The 15,516-nt window shown below is 46.0% G+C and overlaps 1 protein-coding gene and 1 long non-coding RNA gene across 5 annotated transcripts in view; one reads left to right on the top strand and one right to left on the bottom strand.

The window, feature by feature from the left end:
• Positions 1-6,454, top strand: part of GJC1 (gap junction protein gamma 1) — a 35,319-nt gene extending 28,865 nt beyond the window's left edge. For all 4 annotated transcript variants that reach the window (XM_079949890.1, XM_079949888.1, XM_079949887.1 and 1 more), the window contains exon 2: positions 4,872-6,454. In XM_079949890.1, coding sequence (XP_079806016.1) covers positions 4,891-6,066 — 1,176 coding nt within the window. In that variant the 5' untranslated portion in view covers positions 4,872-4,890 and the 3' untranslated portion in view covers positions 6,067-6,454. The remainder of the gene's footprint in view (positions 1-4,871) is intronic.
• A 4,792-nt stretch (positions 6,455-11,246) lies between these two features.
• Positions 11,247-15,427, bottom strand: LOC307201096. The gene is made up of 2 exons (XR_013832530.1): positions 13,725-15,427; positions 11,247-12,159 (listed from the first exon to the last, which is right to left on the bottom strand). It is a non-coding gene; the product is annotated as an uncharacterized lncRNA (long non-coding RNA).
• Between the last annotated feature and the right edge of the window lie 89 nt (positions 15,428-15,516).

The following is a 15,516-nucleotide window of genomic DNA, read 5'->3' as shown; positions in this document are numbered from 1 at the left end:
AATATCACTGCACTTGTCAAAACCATGAGAAAGCAGCCTTAAGGTGATCTTACACCTAAGGTGATCCATGGGGATTGCAGAGCTGTTCTGCTCCTTCCCTGCAAGCAATTCACACTGTCATGTAACTGCCCTGTAGACAAATCAGAATAAATGGTATGTACTTGTAATGGTTCTAGGGGGGTTGCTTGTGCGTAAGTTGGCGCCACACCTGGCTGAGTTACCTGGGTGAACCCTTTCTGTTCGGACAGCCACCCATCCGTGGCTGCCTCAATCGTTGGCAGAATCCGTCAGTGGGCGTTTCTTGAACTTCTTCCAGCAAAGAAGTTCTTTGACGCCCAGTCTCTTCCTACTCTACCTGCGCAGAAGTCTTCTGCGCAGGGAGGGTGTGGGCAGCGGAGGACCTGTGCTCTCCCCGCTGGTCTCCGGCGAGGAGTCCTGGAGCCTTCTCTCCGACTTCCCCATCTGCCCCCCTCCTCCACTGGTGCTACGCTGATTTCCTTCCCCAGCGGATGGGCTGCCTCTCTCCCTACTGGGACCCTCTCCGGCATCCCTCTGGAGCCTTCCCTCCGCCTCTGGCTCCGATGGCAGTTCCCTGACAGTACTGTTATGAATTGGGGGGGTGGGGTGGGCAGACTCCCCATAATCTCCACATTCAGTGAAGGTTCAGAATTTGAGCAAACTCGTGCATTCATGAATTTAGCCAGGGCTGGGAATAACACCTGCTATCATCCCCATGAGGCCAACCTGGTGATGGTGGGTCGTTGAAGAAACATTGGTTTCCGTTAGCCCCTCAATGGATGTTATCAACCTGGCAGAAGGCCCATAGAGAGGTTGCCAGGGTAACAGGAGTGTGTGATGTTGCCACAGGAAGAGAGGTGTCCTTGTACAACGGAGGTGTGGGGAGCAGGGGTTTCTGAGAAGAAGGAACAGGAAGTGGGCAGAACTCCATGCGGGGACTAAAGGGCAGCAGGCTGTTGCAAAGAGAGAGGTGGATGGTGCTTAGGATGCCTCCGTATCCATTGCTGGGCTGCTGCAAGTCCCTCTTGGGATGTAAACACAGTGTTCTCTGTCTCCATAAAACTCTGCAAACGAACCATATTTCGTAAAGCCACTAGTCTCTGCTGCATCTCAATTTCCCCCAAGGAAACAGAAACTCTGGTTGAGTGCCAAGACCCCTGGAATCTTCTGCTACTGCTCAGCAGAAATTGGGGTGGCCTGTAACCGTATGGAAACCAGACATAGTTTTAACTGTTGTGTAAAGGTTGTGTAAATCAGGATGCGTGCTGAATAAATGGCTCGTTCGTTTCTCTGAGAGACAAAGAAACAAAACATGAGAGTACAACCATCTGATGATGGGATTCGGAGGAGACCCTCTCCCAGAGGCCGATCTAAATGGCTAGGATTGCAGTTCTAGCTCCCCTTCCTTTCCTTGCTAGTTTTGGGGGTGGCTAGGATGGTGGGCAATTCATCTCTGCACTAGCTTCTGCTGGCATAGAGAATGCTGGCTCTCTGTGCCCCCATTACAACTGCTCTGCCTGGCACATTTCACATGAGATACACATGTACAGTGCTACCTCGGGTTACAGACGCTTCAGGTTACAGACTCCGCTAACCCAGAAATAGTACCTTGGGTTAAGAACTTTGCTTAAGGATGAGTACAGAAATAGTGCTCCGGCGGCAGCGAGAGGCCCCATTAGCTAAAGTGTTGCTTCAGGTTAAGAACAGTTTCAGGTTAAGAACGGACCTCCGGAACGAATTAAGTACTTAACCCGAGGTACTACTGTACACACAATATTTTTTTTTAGCAGGACACGTGAACATAGCTCATTTGGGATAAAATACGGAATGGAAACTCAACCCCGGTTGTAGGTTTTACAGCCTCCCATTACGGAAAATAGACTGTTTTAATCTCCATGTATGTGGACACCTTAAAATGGTAAAGAGAGCATGAGGCCTTGAGGGTTGGGGTGAATGCCAGAGGAAGGAGACTGACTTCGCAGTCTCCCTAGGCAGCTTCTTCCTCTGCTGAAACAGCCTTGGAAGTGGGAAGGGTTTCTCCCATAAATATAATCTTTTGCCTAATAAGGCGTGTTGGCCTGTCTCCTGAAAGATATTTCTGTCTCTCTGTCTTTTTTTTTTAAAAAAAAGAGTCATACTCTATGGGAGATAAGGGCCTAGGATTGGAGAAGGTTAACTTGCCCATGTCCATGTTTGGATTGCCTCTTGCACGGTACATACATGTTAAGCCTTTTCCCCCTTTTCTTTTAAAGAAAAGGATAGGACAACTTCACAGTTCTTGTTTATTATTTTTAGCTCATCCTTAACTTCACAGAGTTCAAGGTGGAAGAAGACATACAGTTTTCTCAGGCCTGTTTTATACCTAACAAGTCTGCGAGGGAGCATTGGGTTCAATCTGAAGTTATCCAATAGACTTCATGGCTGAATGGGTGTTTGAAACCAAGTCTCCCTAGATTATGAGTTTGTGTACTTACACCAGACTGACTTTTGACCCACTTGGCTAGGTGGAATTTCCATGAAGAGCACAAATACACTTCCTTTATTTGTTGGCTGCGCTTCTGTGCTGATAAACAGCACTTAAGGCTGGGCGATAATCTGGTTTTCAACATCGCGATTATATCACCAGCCAAGCATTGTGATGCACCAATATATCACGATGTCTAAAACAAGGATGAAGACATTGGCTGGTTTCCCGGTTTCCCCCACATTGTGATTTTTGCATGGCACACCCCTGGACACCATGATTCGCAGTATAGTGCCAGCTCAGAAACCATGAAACTGATATTATGATATGGACTTCAAACTGGTTTTGGACAATATATCGATATATCGCCCAGCCCTAACAGTACTCTGAGCTACCAATGCCACCTTTGCGTCATGCAACAGTGCAGGGTCCTAACTGTGAACCCGATTCTTTAGGGGCAGAGAACCACAGAGCCTAGGGCTTGCCAATCGGAAGTTTGGCTGTTCAAATCCCCGAGATGGGGTGAGCTCCCATTGCTCGGTCACTTCTCCTGCCCACCTAGCAGTTCGAAAGCACGTCAAAGTGCAAGTAGATAAATAGGTACCACTCAGACGGGAAAGTAAAACGGCATTTCTGTGCACTGCTCTGGTTCGCCAGAAGCGGCTTAGTCATGCTGGCCACATGACCCAGAAGCTGTACGCCGGCTCCCTCGGCCAATAAAGCGAGATGAGCGCTGCAACACCAGAGTCGTCCACGACTGGACCTAACCGTCAGGGGTCTCTTTACCCTAACCGCCTTCAAACCATGTTGAACACTGCCCAGCTGGGGAGATTCTTGAAAACCAGAGGATGGCATACAGCAGTAGGACATCCTTTTCCAAGTACATGACTATGCAGAGTTACTAGTGCAGACCACCTGAATGAATCCTGTGGAACATTAGTGCGCCCTGCACTTTGGGAATTCCTGCAATAGGCTATATTCTAGCCATGCAAAATTAATTTTCTTCACACACACCAACACCATTCTCTGCATTTTCCATCTAAGCAAGCAGCATCACTGCTCAAGGATGCTTTCCAACCAGGAATAACTACTTGAGAAGGGTGTAGAACAGGATGGGGTGTGCATGGCCTGGAAAGAGTTTTCAGGGCCAGATAGAAGCACATTTGGCCCCCTAGACCTGCAGTTCCCCACTCCTGCTTTAAACTGAGTTATCAAATGTTAAATAACATGCCTTTTAGGGTTATAAATTACGACTTTTTAAACTCTTGACACCCAGGCAGCATTTGCTTTAGGGCCAGTTCAGATATAGACTGCATTGTTCACTTAGAACCCTAAGCCCAAGCTTTGTTAAGCCGTTTGGATCCACTGGACCCAAAGCCTCATGGATCCCCTTGAGATCTGGCCCTCAGCTGCATGAGCCTGGAGCCCAGGAAGTATAAATGCTTTAATAAGCAGATACTTTTTAATGGTTACAACTACCAATTAGTTATACATGCTTACTTAGGAAATATGTTAATTGGAATGTTGGAGGCTTCAGTCTCCTTCTTGGTGATTTAAATAATAATTTAAATACAGTGGTACCTCGGGTTAAGAACTTAATTCGTTCTGGAGGTCCACTCTTAACCTGAAACTGTCCTTAACCTGAGGTGCCACTTTAGCTAATGGTGCCTCCCGCTGCTGCCACGTCACCAGCACATGATTTCTGTTCTCCTCCTGAGGTAAAGTTCTTAACCTGAGTTACTATTTCTGGGTTAGCGGAGTCTGTAACCTGAAGCGTCTGTAACCCGAGGTAGCACTGTAATAATTTAAATCAGTCTGTGATTTATATAAATGCCCTGCTTGTGAGTAAATGCACACACTCAAATCCACATTTGTACATAGTTTAAAAACACAAAGTGAAATAGATAATGCATAGCAGCAGCAGGTAATTTCAAAATACCACTTGGCAATAATTTTCCTTTCCATTGTGTGAACCGGCCTTTTCCTTAGTTGGGGTGTAATGTGGGTTTCTTTATGCTGGTCTTTGGAAATGTAGAGAATGGTTAAATTATTCATGTATATAAGTACAGGATAACATGCAATGGTAGAAACAAGTATACGCAAAATGTTGGTAGACGAAAGTTTCGCAGAGCTGGAAATTTATTCTTAGGTGCGTTTAGGTAGTTTATTTCACGACACAACAGGACAAGCCTCATTTCCTTGCACTATTTGCACGTTAACATTTCCTTGCCCTAATTGCACGTTAACCAGTCTTGCGGTATTTCTGCTTCAGATTCCTTGCACTCTTGCAAAGTGGCTTGGGGATTAAGAGGGCTTTTGCTTTGTTTATATCGAGATATTAATAGCCACGTTCTCTTCTCTCCCCCCCCCTTTTTTTTTTTGTTCTTAGCTAACAGCCTTTGACCACCATGAGTTGGAGTTTCCTGACACGTCTCCTCGAAGAAATCCACAACCACTCCACGTTCGTTGGGAAGATCTGGTTGACGCTGCTGATCGTCTTCCGCATCGTCCTCACTGCCGTGGGAGGGGAGTCCATCTACTACGATGAGCAGAGCAAGTTCGTGTGCAACACGGAACAGCCGGGCTGCGAGAATGTTTGCTACGACGCTTTCGCCCCGCTCTCTCACGTGCGCTTTTGGGTCTTCCAGATCATCCTCGTTTCCACTCCCTCGGTGATGTACCTCGCCTACGCCATTCACAAAATCGCCCGGATGGTGGAGCACGGCGAAACGGAGAGGAAGTTCCGAAGCAAGCCTTTCCCCATGCGATGGAAACAACACCGGGGCTTGGAAGAGGCTGAGGACGACCACGAGGAGGACCCGATGATGTACCCAGAGATCGAGCTGGAGAGCGAGAACAAGGAAAACCCGCCTCCGACCAAAGTGAAGCACGACGGCAGGAGGCGCATCCGAGAGGACGGCCTTATGAAGATTTATATACTGCAACTCCTGAGCAGGACTGTTTTTGAAATCGGCTTCCTCGTCGGCCAGTATTTCCTCTACGGGTTCGAAGTGAGCCCGAGATTCCTTTGCAGCCGGAAGCCGTGTCCGCACACGATAGACTGCTTCATTTCGCGGCCTACGGAAAAAACCATCTTCCTGCTCATCATGTATGGCGTGAGCTGCCTGTGTTTACTTCTGAACGTGTGGGAAATGCTCCACTTGGGGTTCGGCACCATCCGGGACACGCTGAACAATAAGCAGAAAGAGCTGGAGGACTCGGGGACGTACAACTACCCGTTCACTTGGAACACGCCGTCCGCGCCTCCGGGCTACAACATCGCGGTGAAGCCCGACCAGATCCAGTACACGGAACTGTCCAACGCCAAAATGGCCTACAAGCAGAATAAGGCGAACATCGCCCAAGAGCAGCAATACGGGAGCAACGAGGAGAACATCCCCACCGAGTTGGAGACCCTCCAGCGGGAAATCAAAGTCGCCCAGGAACGCTTAGACCTCGCCATCCAAGCCTACAACAACCAGAACAACCCGACCTGCTCCAAGGAGAAGAAGCCAAAGGGCAGCTCAAATAAAAGCAGCGGCAGCAGCAAGTCAGGGGATGGGAAAACCTCGGTCTGGATTTGACGCTGCCCTGCCTGGGAATTAATGCTGTGCTGCTTATGCTGAATGCCGAAGGAATTCCCATAAATAAAATGTTTGGCTTTGTTTAAGTTCAGGGGTGTTTGGGGCTGCCAAAGGACACTCTCCAAAGGGGCGGGGGCGGGGGAGAGAAGAAGAGTTTGTGCTCACATTCCAGTGTTTCCAGAACATTTATTTCTTGTTTCTTCCAGGTCAGGAGAAGACCCGGGTTTATTTTTTTTAATTATTTTTTTAAAAACCCAATCATTCTCGTTGGAACGGTTTACACTGTGTGTACAGCATTATGGTACATTTTATTATGCACAATTTTTGGTATTTGTACATTGGATATCTCAGTTATACTTTTTATATTAAAAGGAAACAAAGTTGGTAATTCTGGGTGTTTTTGTAAGGTGTTTGTTTTCTCCCCTTAGGCCTGCAGATCTAAAAAAAAATAAAAATTCACCTTAGATTTTCCTGAATTTTGACAATGAGGTTCTTCCCCTCCCCGCCAAAAAAAGTTAGAGAAGCTCATGAACAGGGATGGGAATATTGAATTATTTTTTAAGTGTCGAAAGTGTGATGCCTAGCACAATTCTTCAGCAACTGCTTTACTAAGAGAGAGGGAGGGATCATGATTTGGAAGCAATAAGAAAACTTTATACCAGCCGTGTATTTAGCGCTTGCCTGGAGTGTCACAAAATCTGGATATTTAGCTTATCATTTCTTTAACTTCTGATGTGTGCTTATTTTTTCTACACTAGTTTTTCAAACATAGGAGGAACTGAAATTGTAGAGAAGTGACAGCTTTTCAGAGAATTAAAGGGGGTAGGCAATGAAGCTTTCTAATATAATTCTCCACAGAACTGTGGAGTTGGGACTCTGAGGATCTTCTCGTTCAAACCCTTGCGATGCAGGAATAATGTAGCTGTCCCATATGGGAATCAAACCTGCAACCTTGGCATTATCAACACCCACTCACTAACCAACTCCAGGCCGTAATGCCTTCATCACTGGACAAACAGATTTTTGTGAGCTTTTGGAAGCGCTGTGAGAACCTGAAATAGCTGCTTAAACCAGAGAACCGTAGTCATTTGGGTGGGGCGGAATGCATGCATATGGATATTTGGGAGGCAAGAATAGCAAAATCATTTCGCCTTCAAATCTCTGAAAAAGGATCCTTTGCAATACAGCCTTGTTTGAAGGGTTCTTCATTGTTGCTAAATGACAGGGCTGTTCTGATTAAATGGCCTCCCATTTTTCTCATTGCTCAGAGCAATAAGAATTCTAGGGGCAGCGGGGGGAGAGAGATGTGTTCAGAGTTTGTTTTGCTCAAGAGACCAGTCAGATTTTGGCATTTGTCTTAGGTTTATAATTAGACAACAGAGACGGCAATGTTTAGTGCCTTCGGTGATGCCTTTTTGGCAAGGGCAAGGGAAAACAGATGAGAGGTTCATGTGCAGTGTTCACTACTTTCAACTAATAATGTATTACGAATCCAGGGCCGTGCCGTTCTGTTCTCCCTGTCTTCTGGTGGTATGGAGCTATTCTTCGCGGAACTGCTCTATGATTTCTTCCCAAGGTATGGAGGTCAGGGGTGGCCAGGCTGAAAAACCTACTTGGATGTATTCCGAAATGTCCGGCTTTCCATCTCTCTCTCAACCCCCCCCCCCCAACTGAAGGCAACTCACAGTATGCAAATCTAAACTTTTGGTGGGGGGGTAGGACTGGCTCCAGAGTTAGTCACGCTTAGGGTAGATCCTTTGAAATCACAAGACTTAAGTTAGTCATCATGACAACTCTTAAGCACGGTATCCAGCTTCCTTGGAAATACATGCCTGTCTGCCTTTTAAAGGCTTCTAAAGGATAGGATGCGGGTGGCGCTGTGGGTTAAACCACAGAGCCTAGGGCTTGCCAATCAGAAGATCAGTGGTTCGAATCCCCGTGATGGGGTGATGGGGTCCCTGCTCCCACCAACCTAGCAGTTTGAAAGCACGTCAAAGTGCAAGTAGATAAATAGGTACCTCTCCAGCAGGAAGGTAAACGGCATTTCCGTGCGCTGCTCTGGCTCACCAGAAGCGGCTTAGTCATGCTGGCCACATGACCCGGAAGCTGTACGCCGGCTCCCTCGGCCAACAAAGCGAGATGAGCACCGCAACCCCAGAGTCAGCCACGACTGGACCTAATGGTCAGGGGTCCCTTTACCTTTTTATGACTGTAGTTGCTTGGGCTTGCATCTGCTTGCTTCTCTCTGCGACAATCATTTGCATTCCTTTGCACTTTGCGCAGGAAAAGAGGCAAACTTTTGCTGCCAGCAGTTAAACTTCTCCCCCCAAATGCAAAGTGACTTGAGCTCCAAATCCTAGTTTCCATAGCTGTTTCATATTCATTTTAGCTGCAAGAAGGAGAGTTCATCTTACTTTGAAATGGAGCATGTGTGGCTTCCAGTGAAGTGGATGTTTCTTTTATGCTGACGAGCCGTCACATGGCAAGTTCTCAAAACCTCTTCGTTGGGGAGGAAGTGGACTAGATGCATTTTTCTATGGAAGCCGGGGTTTGCCCTGGAGCTCCTTGTCATTGTTGGCTTAGGAAAATGTCAAGCAACAGTGCTCTAGTGTCCCTAAGCATGTGCAGAATACATTTCCCCTCGCTGCTGAATAACTATAGCTTTTCCTCAAGTTTAATATTATGGGACAGGCTATCCTCTCATAGGGTAGTTATGTGGCTTCCAGGAAAGGCCTGGGAATAAAATGCGCCTAATACTTGCTTTTCTTTTGTTGGCAGGCTGTGAATTTTTGCAGTGCATTCAGTTCCAGGTATTGAACACAGATGCAATAACTCCTGCGACGTAGTAGGCCACTTTCTATTGGCTGGAGGTACAAAATGCATAGGAATCTGATAGATTTGCATGCTTCCGTTTCATGATGAATTTTTCAGAAGCCACTCTTGTGGTTGCGGAGCTGGAGAGTCTGCTCTGAGGACAATGAGAGAGCCACACCCTCAGGCATGGCCAGTGCAGAAGTGGGTGCTAGGGCTTCCTGTCAACTTTCAAATAAGTCCAGAAAAGTTACTAGTCATCCACATTTTTAAAAAACAAAAACAAAAAAAAAATTGGCTATATATACTAGTATCACTGGGCCCATCACTTCCTGGCAAATAGAAGGGGAAGAAATGGAGGCAGTGAGAGATTTTACTTTCTTGGGCTCCATGATCACTGGAGATGGTAACAGCAGTCACGAAATTAAAAGACACCTGCTCCTTGGGAGAAAAGCAATGACAAAACTAGACAGCATCTTAAAAAGCAGAGACATCACCTTGCCAACAAAGGTCTGTATAGTTAAAGCTATGGTTTTCCCAGTAGTGATGTATGGAAGTAAGAGCTGGACCATAAAGAAGGCTGATTGCCGAAGAATTGATGCTTTTGAATTACGGTGCTGGAGTTGAGAGTCCCAAGGACTGCAAGAAGATCAAATGCATCCATTCTTAAGGAAATTAGCCCTGAGTGTTTACTGGAAGGACAGATCCTGAAGCTGAGGCTCCAGTACTTTGGCCACCTCATGAGAAGAGAAGACTCCCTGGAAAAAACCCTGATGTTGGGAAAGATGGAGGGCCCAAGGAGAAGGGGACGACAGAGGACAAGATGGTTGGACAGTGATCTCGAAGCTACCAGCATGAGTCTGACCAAACTGCGGGAGGCAGTGGAAGACAGGAGTGCCTGGCGTGCTCTGGTCCATGGGGTCACGAAGAGTCGGACAAGACTAAACTACTAAACAATAACAATCAGCCATTGATGCCCTACAGGGGGGAAAGGGGAGTCAGATTTTTATTTTTAAAAATAGAAGCCTCCCTGCCTTGTCACAAGCAAGTTTAAAGACTTGTGTTAAATATAATTTTTATACGACATAACAGCTGTAAACACTTCGAGTGTTCCATGTGTTTCATGTGCAGTATCTGGATGTTGTAATGCTTGCAACAGCCTTGAAAGATAAGTTAGTATTCTCCCTTATTTTGCAGATGGAAGGGGCGGGATGAAGTGTGAGAGAAAGTAGCTTTGCCTAAGGCCACCCTAGTGAGTTCCTGCAAGAGGCAAGATTCGGACCCGGAACCCCCTGATTTGCAACTTCCTCTTCCAGCCATTACACTACTCCAGCTCATTTTACTTTTACGTCACGCGATGCAGACTTGCACTCTTTATCCTGAGGCTTTCTGCTTGTGCTCTAAAAACACTTTTTTATCAATAACATTCGTTCCTTCCAGGGCTGAGTGGGCATCCCGCAAACCGTGCTCCAAAGCTTAGGGAGCCCCGTGCTCACATTTAAACCCTGGAAATATACAGATGCGTTGTGCTTTTATGACGGAAAAGCGGAAGGTCAATGTGATGCTAACAGAAAGGCATTCGAGACGGAAGGGGGGAAATTTGCTGGTCGGAAGCCAAAACTTGCAGGCGTCGGGAGATGGTAAGTAATGCAGACCAGCACGGTTGGAGAGCAGTTTGTGGTACTCTTTGGTTTGCAACAGCTCCCAGCATCAGAAGCACATAGTAGTTAGGGACAAATGCAGAACAGAAAGGGATTTTGGTAGCTTGGCTTTTTAAAAAAACAAACCAATACCAAACTGTTCAGCATAACCAAAAGCTCCCTTAAAAGGTTTTTCATTAGCTAGCACAAGTCACTGGTACAGAAACCTCAGCACCGGGTTTTTATAATGAACAGGGCTAGGATTGCCCTCTGGGTATTAATTTCAAAGGCATTTTGCAAATTGCAATGAAGGTATGGAAGATCACATTGTCTTCCATTCAGACTCTTTGAAACCAAAACCCTAGGTTTGTTCTCAATCTGTTGGCGTTGCCACGCGAGTCCAAAAGTAAGCAGAAACCCTTTTTGTTCCGTCAGCTGACTGGGAACACTCACTTTCTAAGGCCTAGCAAGTTAAATCCTTCCACTTCCTGCATAAGGAACCTTTGCCACTTCCCGATCCCTTATCCTCACTGCAGAAGACTTCCAACATTTTCTGCCATTTTAGGAGAATAAGTTAGTGGTTCCTTATTGGCAATACTGGGAACAGACAAGAGAAATCAGGGAGAATCGCCATCCTTACAATGGTCCTTACATCTAGCCAGCAAATATTTAAATTCCAGAAACGTGACTCAACACCCAGAATTCCTTGAGGGAACTTGTAAACCTGAATATTCAAAGCTATTTATTTTCAATGTAAAACATATTCTGAAGGTGCCCTTGCCAGATCATGGGGGATCTTGAGGCACCTTGACTCAGATTTAATGTCATCAGTTCCTAGATTTGCAATGTTTTCAAACTCTGCTAGTATAGTCTTCAATTCAGGGTTGCTTCTGCCAGGTTGCAAAGAATCGGTAAGATGTCATCCGCAAATAAATGTATTGTGTGTTTGTTAATGTGTCTAAAGAATACTGAAAATCAATGTACAGTGGTACCTCTGGTTACATACTTAATTCGTTCCGGAGGCCCGTTCTTAACCTGAAACTGTTCTCAACCTGAAGCACCACTTTAGCTAATGGGGTCTCCCGCTGCTGCTGCGCGATTTCTGTTCTCATCCTGAAGCAAAGTTCTTAACCCAAGGTACTATTTCTGGGTTAGCGGATTCTAACCTGAAGCATATGTAACCTGAAGCGTATGTAACCCGAGGTACCACTGTATTCTTGTGGCCGTCAGAAGGAACTAAAGTTTTTGTGAAGTAGGTCTGTTCCTGACAAAAGGATGGGACAAGGGAATTAGATTGGTTCACTGCTTGTTATAGTTTTTGTGGTTTTAAAGGTTCATCGTTTTCAGCTGTTTCCAGGGCGCTTTTATAAATAGCAAGTGGCAGATTCTGAAATTAAAACATAGCACGATAACAGGGTTGTACAGATCTCTGTAGCATGTAATCCAGATCTTTTCCCTGACATCTTCAGTTGTCTGACTATCTGTGTCTCGTTTTCTAAGTTGCAAGCATTGTATTGTAAGTGGGAAATTTTCTTTCTCTTAACAGCAGCTTCAGTAAGGCTGGTCTCTGTGTCCCTCATCACCCCTTATCTTCAGAACCGTTTTGCAAAGTGAGCTCAATCCCTCGGCCAAAGATGAAGGGCTGAAGGGGATAGAGAAAAGAGAGGAAGATCACAGTGTTAATAAGGAAGAACAATGGACCCTTTGGAAGATCAGAAGGACGCATTGACAGTGTGGGGTAAAGATGGGATGAAACATTTTACTACTACTACTACTACTACTACTAATATAATAATAATAATAATAATAATAATAATAATAATAATAATAATAATTTTTTATACCCCGCCCTTCCTGGTTCAAAAAACGGGCTCAGGGCGGCTAACAACAAATTTAATACACTTTAAAACACTTAATTATAAAAGCAGCATAAAATACAGTATAAAAACATGAATAACAATAAAAATCAATTAGATAATCCCCAGGGCTAGCTGGCTGAATTGGTCCTACTTGGGCCAGTGAGGAGGCCAGGGGAGAATTAGCTGTGGGGTCTCAGAGCGAGTGATCTTCATAAAAGGGGAGGGGAGAAGGAAGAGAAGGAAAATAAAAGATCAGACTGAATTCAAATTAAAGGCCAGGCGGAATAGCTCTGTCTTACGGGCCCAAGGGAAGGAGCTTAAATCCTGAAGGGCCCTAGTCTCATCGGACAGAGCATTCCACCAGGTCGGAGTCATCACTGAGAAGGCCCTTAAACGTAGCAGGAGAGATTCCAAAGGGTTCTTGCTGCCTTTAAGACATCTGTGCTTTCTTATGTTGAGGAGCAGAGCGGGATGGCAGGAAGGGGTGGAATCCTCAAACTTTCCAGTACAGCAAGGACCAGTCAGGTGTGGTGGGGCACCTGTCATTCACCCAACGTACCGTATTTTACGCTCTATAGGACGCACTTCCCCCCTCCAAAAATGAGGAGAAATGTGTGTGCGTCCTATGGAGCGAATGCAGGCTCCTTTGCTTCAGCGATAGCAACGCGAAGCCTCCGAAACACAGTGGGAGCGCTCCCGCTGCTCTCCGGAGGCTTCGGGTTCTTTTTGCCGAAGCCGGGAGAGCAGGACTCTCCTGGCTTCAGCAGAGAGGGAGAGCTGCGCAGCGCCCCTTCAGCTAAGCGGGAGGAGAAATGGAAGGGGCTCCGTTTCTTCTGCCGCTTCACTGAAGGGGCGTTGAGCAGAGAGGGGGAGATTTTTCCCCCCTCTTCTCCCCCTCTAAAACAAGGTGCGTCCTATGGTCGGTTGTGTCCTGTAGAGCGTATTTCAAAACACTGCAGCTGGTCAGTTTTGCTGCTGTTTTTCCAGTGTTCAGATTCCTCTCCCACCCCCCTCAAAAGATAGCGATGGAGGAATGTAACGAAGTGACCTGCGCTTGCTTTTCAGGAGAGATAAAACGGGAAAGCCCAGGCTAAAAGCACACACAGATGGCCACGGCCGAGAGGTAAGCTGGAAAACCTTGCATTTGAGGACTTGCCTGGGCCTCCTAGGCAACCAAGAATTCTGTGGCTGCCAGGGAGCTGCTAGCCAACTGCATATCTAGAAAGATGTATGTGTGCACCCTGGCCTGCAGGGAATATAAGAATGTATATATTATATAGGTGGGGAGGGTTACCAGGAGGAGTGAAGAACCCTCTTCTAACCGCAGTGTGATTTTATCTTTGGTTACCTTTTTTCTGATGGGCCACTGCTCAGGCTGGCTTCCTGTGTCTGGTCCTTAGTCTGAGATGCTCTATTGGGAAAAGGGACAACGCACACTATAATTTTTATTAGATTTGGGGGGCGCTGAACCAGTTTGGTTGTGTTTTGGTTGTTGGTAAACAAACAGTGAAAACCCCCAGGCGGCTGATACATTGGGTTTACATAATCAATAATAACATATTCAGAACAACCATATGTACAATTCTATATACCTTAAGACTTCTGCCTCCACAAGGTTTATTCAACTTTTAACATTTTAATTGCCCCAAATTGTTCAAACCTGCCCAAATAATTCAATTTATTCTCAAACCAAGCCTCCTCCTTCTCACTGACCCTTTCATGTTATGTATCTTCACAGTTAAGATATTCTAAGATTATAATATTTTTCAATTTTTCCTTCCATTGGTTCACCCCTAGCTCTTCTGCATTTTTCCAATTACTCGCTATAACCTGTCTGGCTGCAATTACCATCAATTTTACCCAGTTACATTCCTCTTTTGTTTCTAACTCTGTGTTACTCAGGCTAATAAGAACCATTAATTTAGATATTTCCACCTTGCTACCCACAATTCCCGACAACCAGTTTTATGCAGGTTTCCCATTTACATCCTGACGGCAACTCACTACAGCTTGAAATTAAAAATAAATAGTGTTGAACCTATCGGTGCACTAAGGCCACATAACAAATCAACTTGCTTTGGTACCAACCCATTGTTTTCTTTCTGTCATTCTATTTTAATTTACTGCTCTAAATCTCCAGGTAAGTTTACCTCACTCTTTTTTTAGAAAGGGTTTTAGAAAGGCCCTCCGAAGAGGTGAGAAGTCCCGTCGGGGACACCTGATTACTGCCTCTTTAGATGCCTTGTGATGGAATACAGACGTGACTACAGAATTTATTTTACTTGTCAGTTCTGTGTCTGATTTTTTTCCATGGTAGTACCTTTAGCTCACCACAGGAGGGCACACAAAAGCAAGCAGCTGCTGGAGAATTTGAGGATTTCTCCTTGCAGGCTGACGTTTTCTGCAGCAATAGGAGCAGAATAAAGGACCTTTAGTGAGAAGATAGGGGAGAAATGCACCCTATGGATCCTGCCAGTAATTGCCATATGGTCGCCATCTTCAAAAATATCAGGGGCTGTCCCGTGGAAGAGGGAACAAGCTTGTTTTGTCCAGCTCTGGAGGGGGAGGACTTGAAACAATGGCTTCACGTTACAGGAGATTCTGACTAAACATCAGGGAAAACACTTTCTGTTCGAAAAAGGATCGGTCTCCCTCTAGAGGTTGTGGACTCTCCTTCCTTGGAGATTTTAAAGCAGAGGTTGGATGTCCATCTGTCATGGATGCTTTGGCTGAGATTCCTGCATTTCAGGGGACGCGGGTGGCGCTATGGGTTAAACCACAGAGCCTAGGGCTTGCCGATCAGAAGGTTGGCAGTTTGAATCGGTCACGACGGTGAGCCCCCGTTGCTCGGTCCCTGCTCCTGCCAACCCAGCAGTTCGAAAGCATGAAGTGCAAGTAGATAAATAGGTACCACTCCAGCGGGAACGTAAACGGCGTTTCCGTGCGCTGCTCTGGTTCACCAGAAGCGGCTTAGTCATGCTGGCCATATGACCCGAAAGCTGTATGCTGGCTCCCTCGGCCAATAAAGCGAGATGAGCGCCGCAACCCCAGAGTCGTCCGTGACTGGACCTAATGGTCAGGGGTCCCTTTACCCGCATTGCAGTGATTGGACTAGATAACCCTTGGGGTCCCTTCCAACT

The sequence above is a fragment of the Podarcis cretensis genome, assembly GCF_951804945.1.
Source record: "Podarcis cretensis genome assembly, chromosome: 13".
NCBI classification, from domain to species: domain Eukaryota; kingdom Metazoa; phylum Chordata; class Lepidosauria; order Squamata; family Lacertidae; genus Podarcis; species Podarcis cretensis.
The sequence above is the reverse complement of the archived record's forward strand: the minus strand, read 5'-3'. Positions and strand labels throughout refer to the sequence as shown.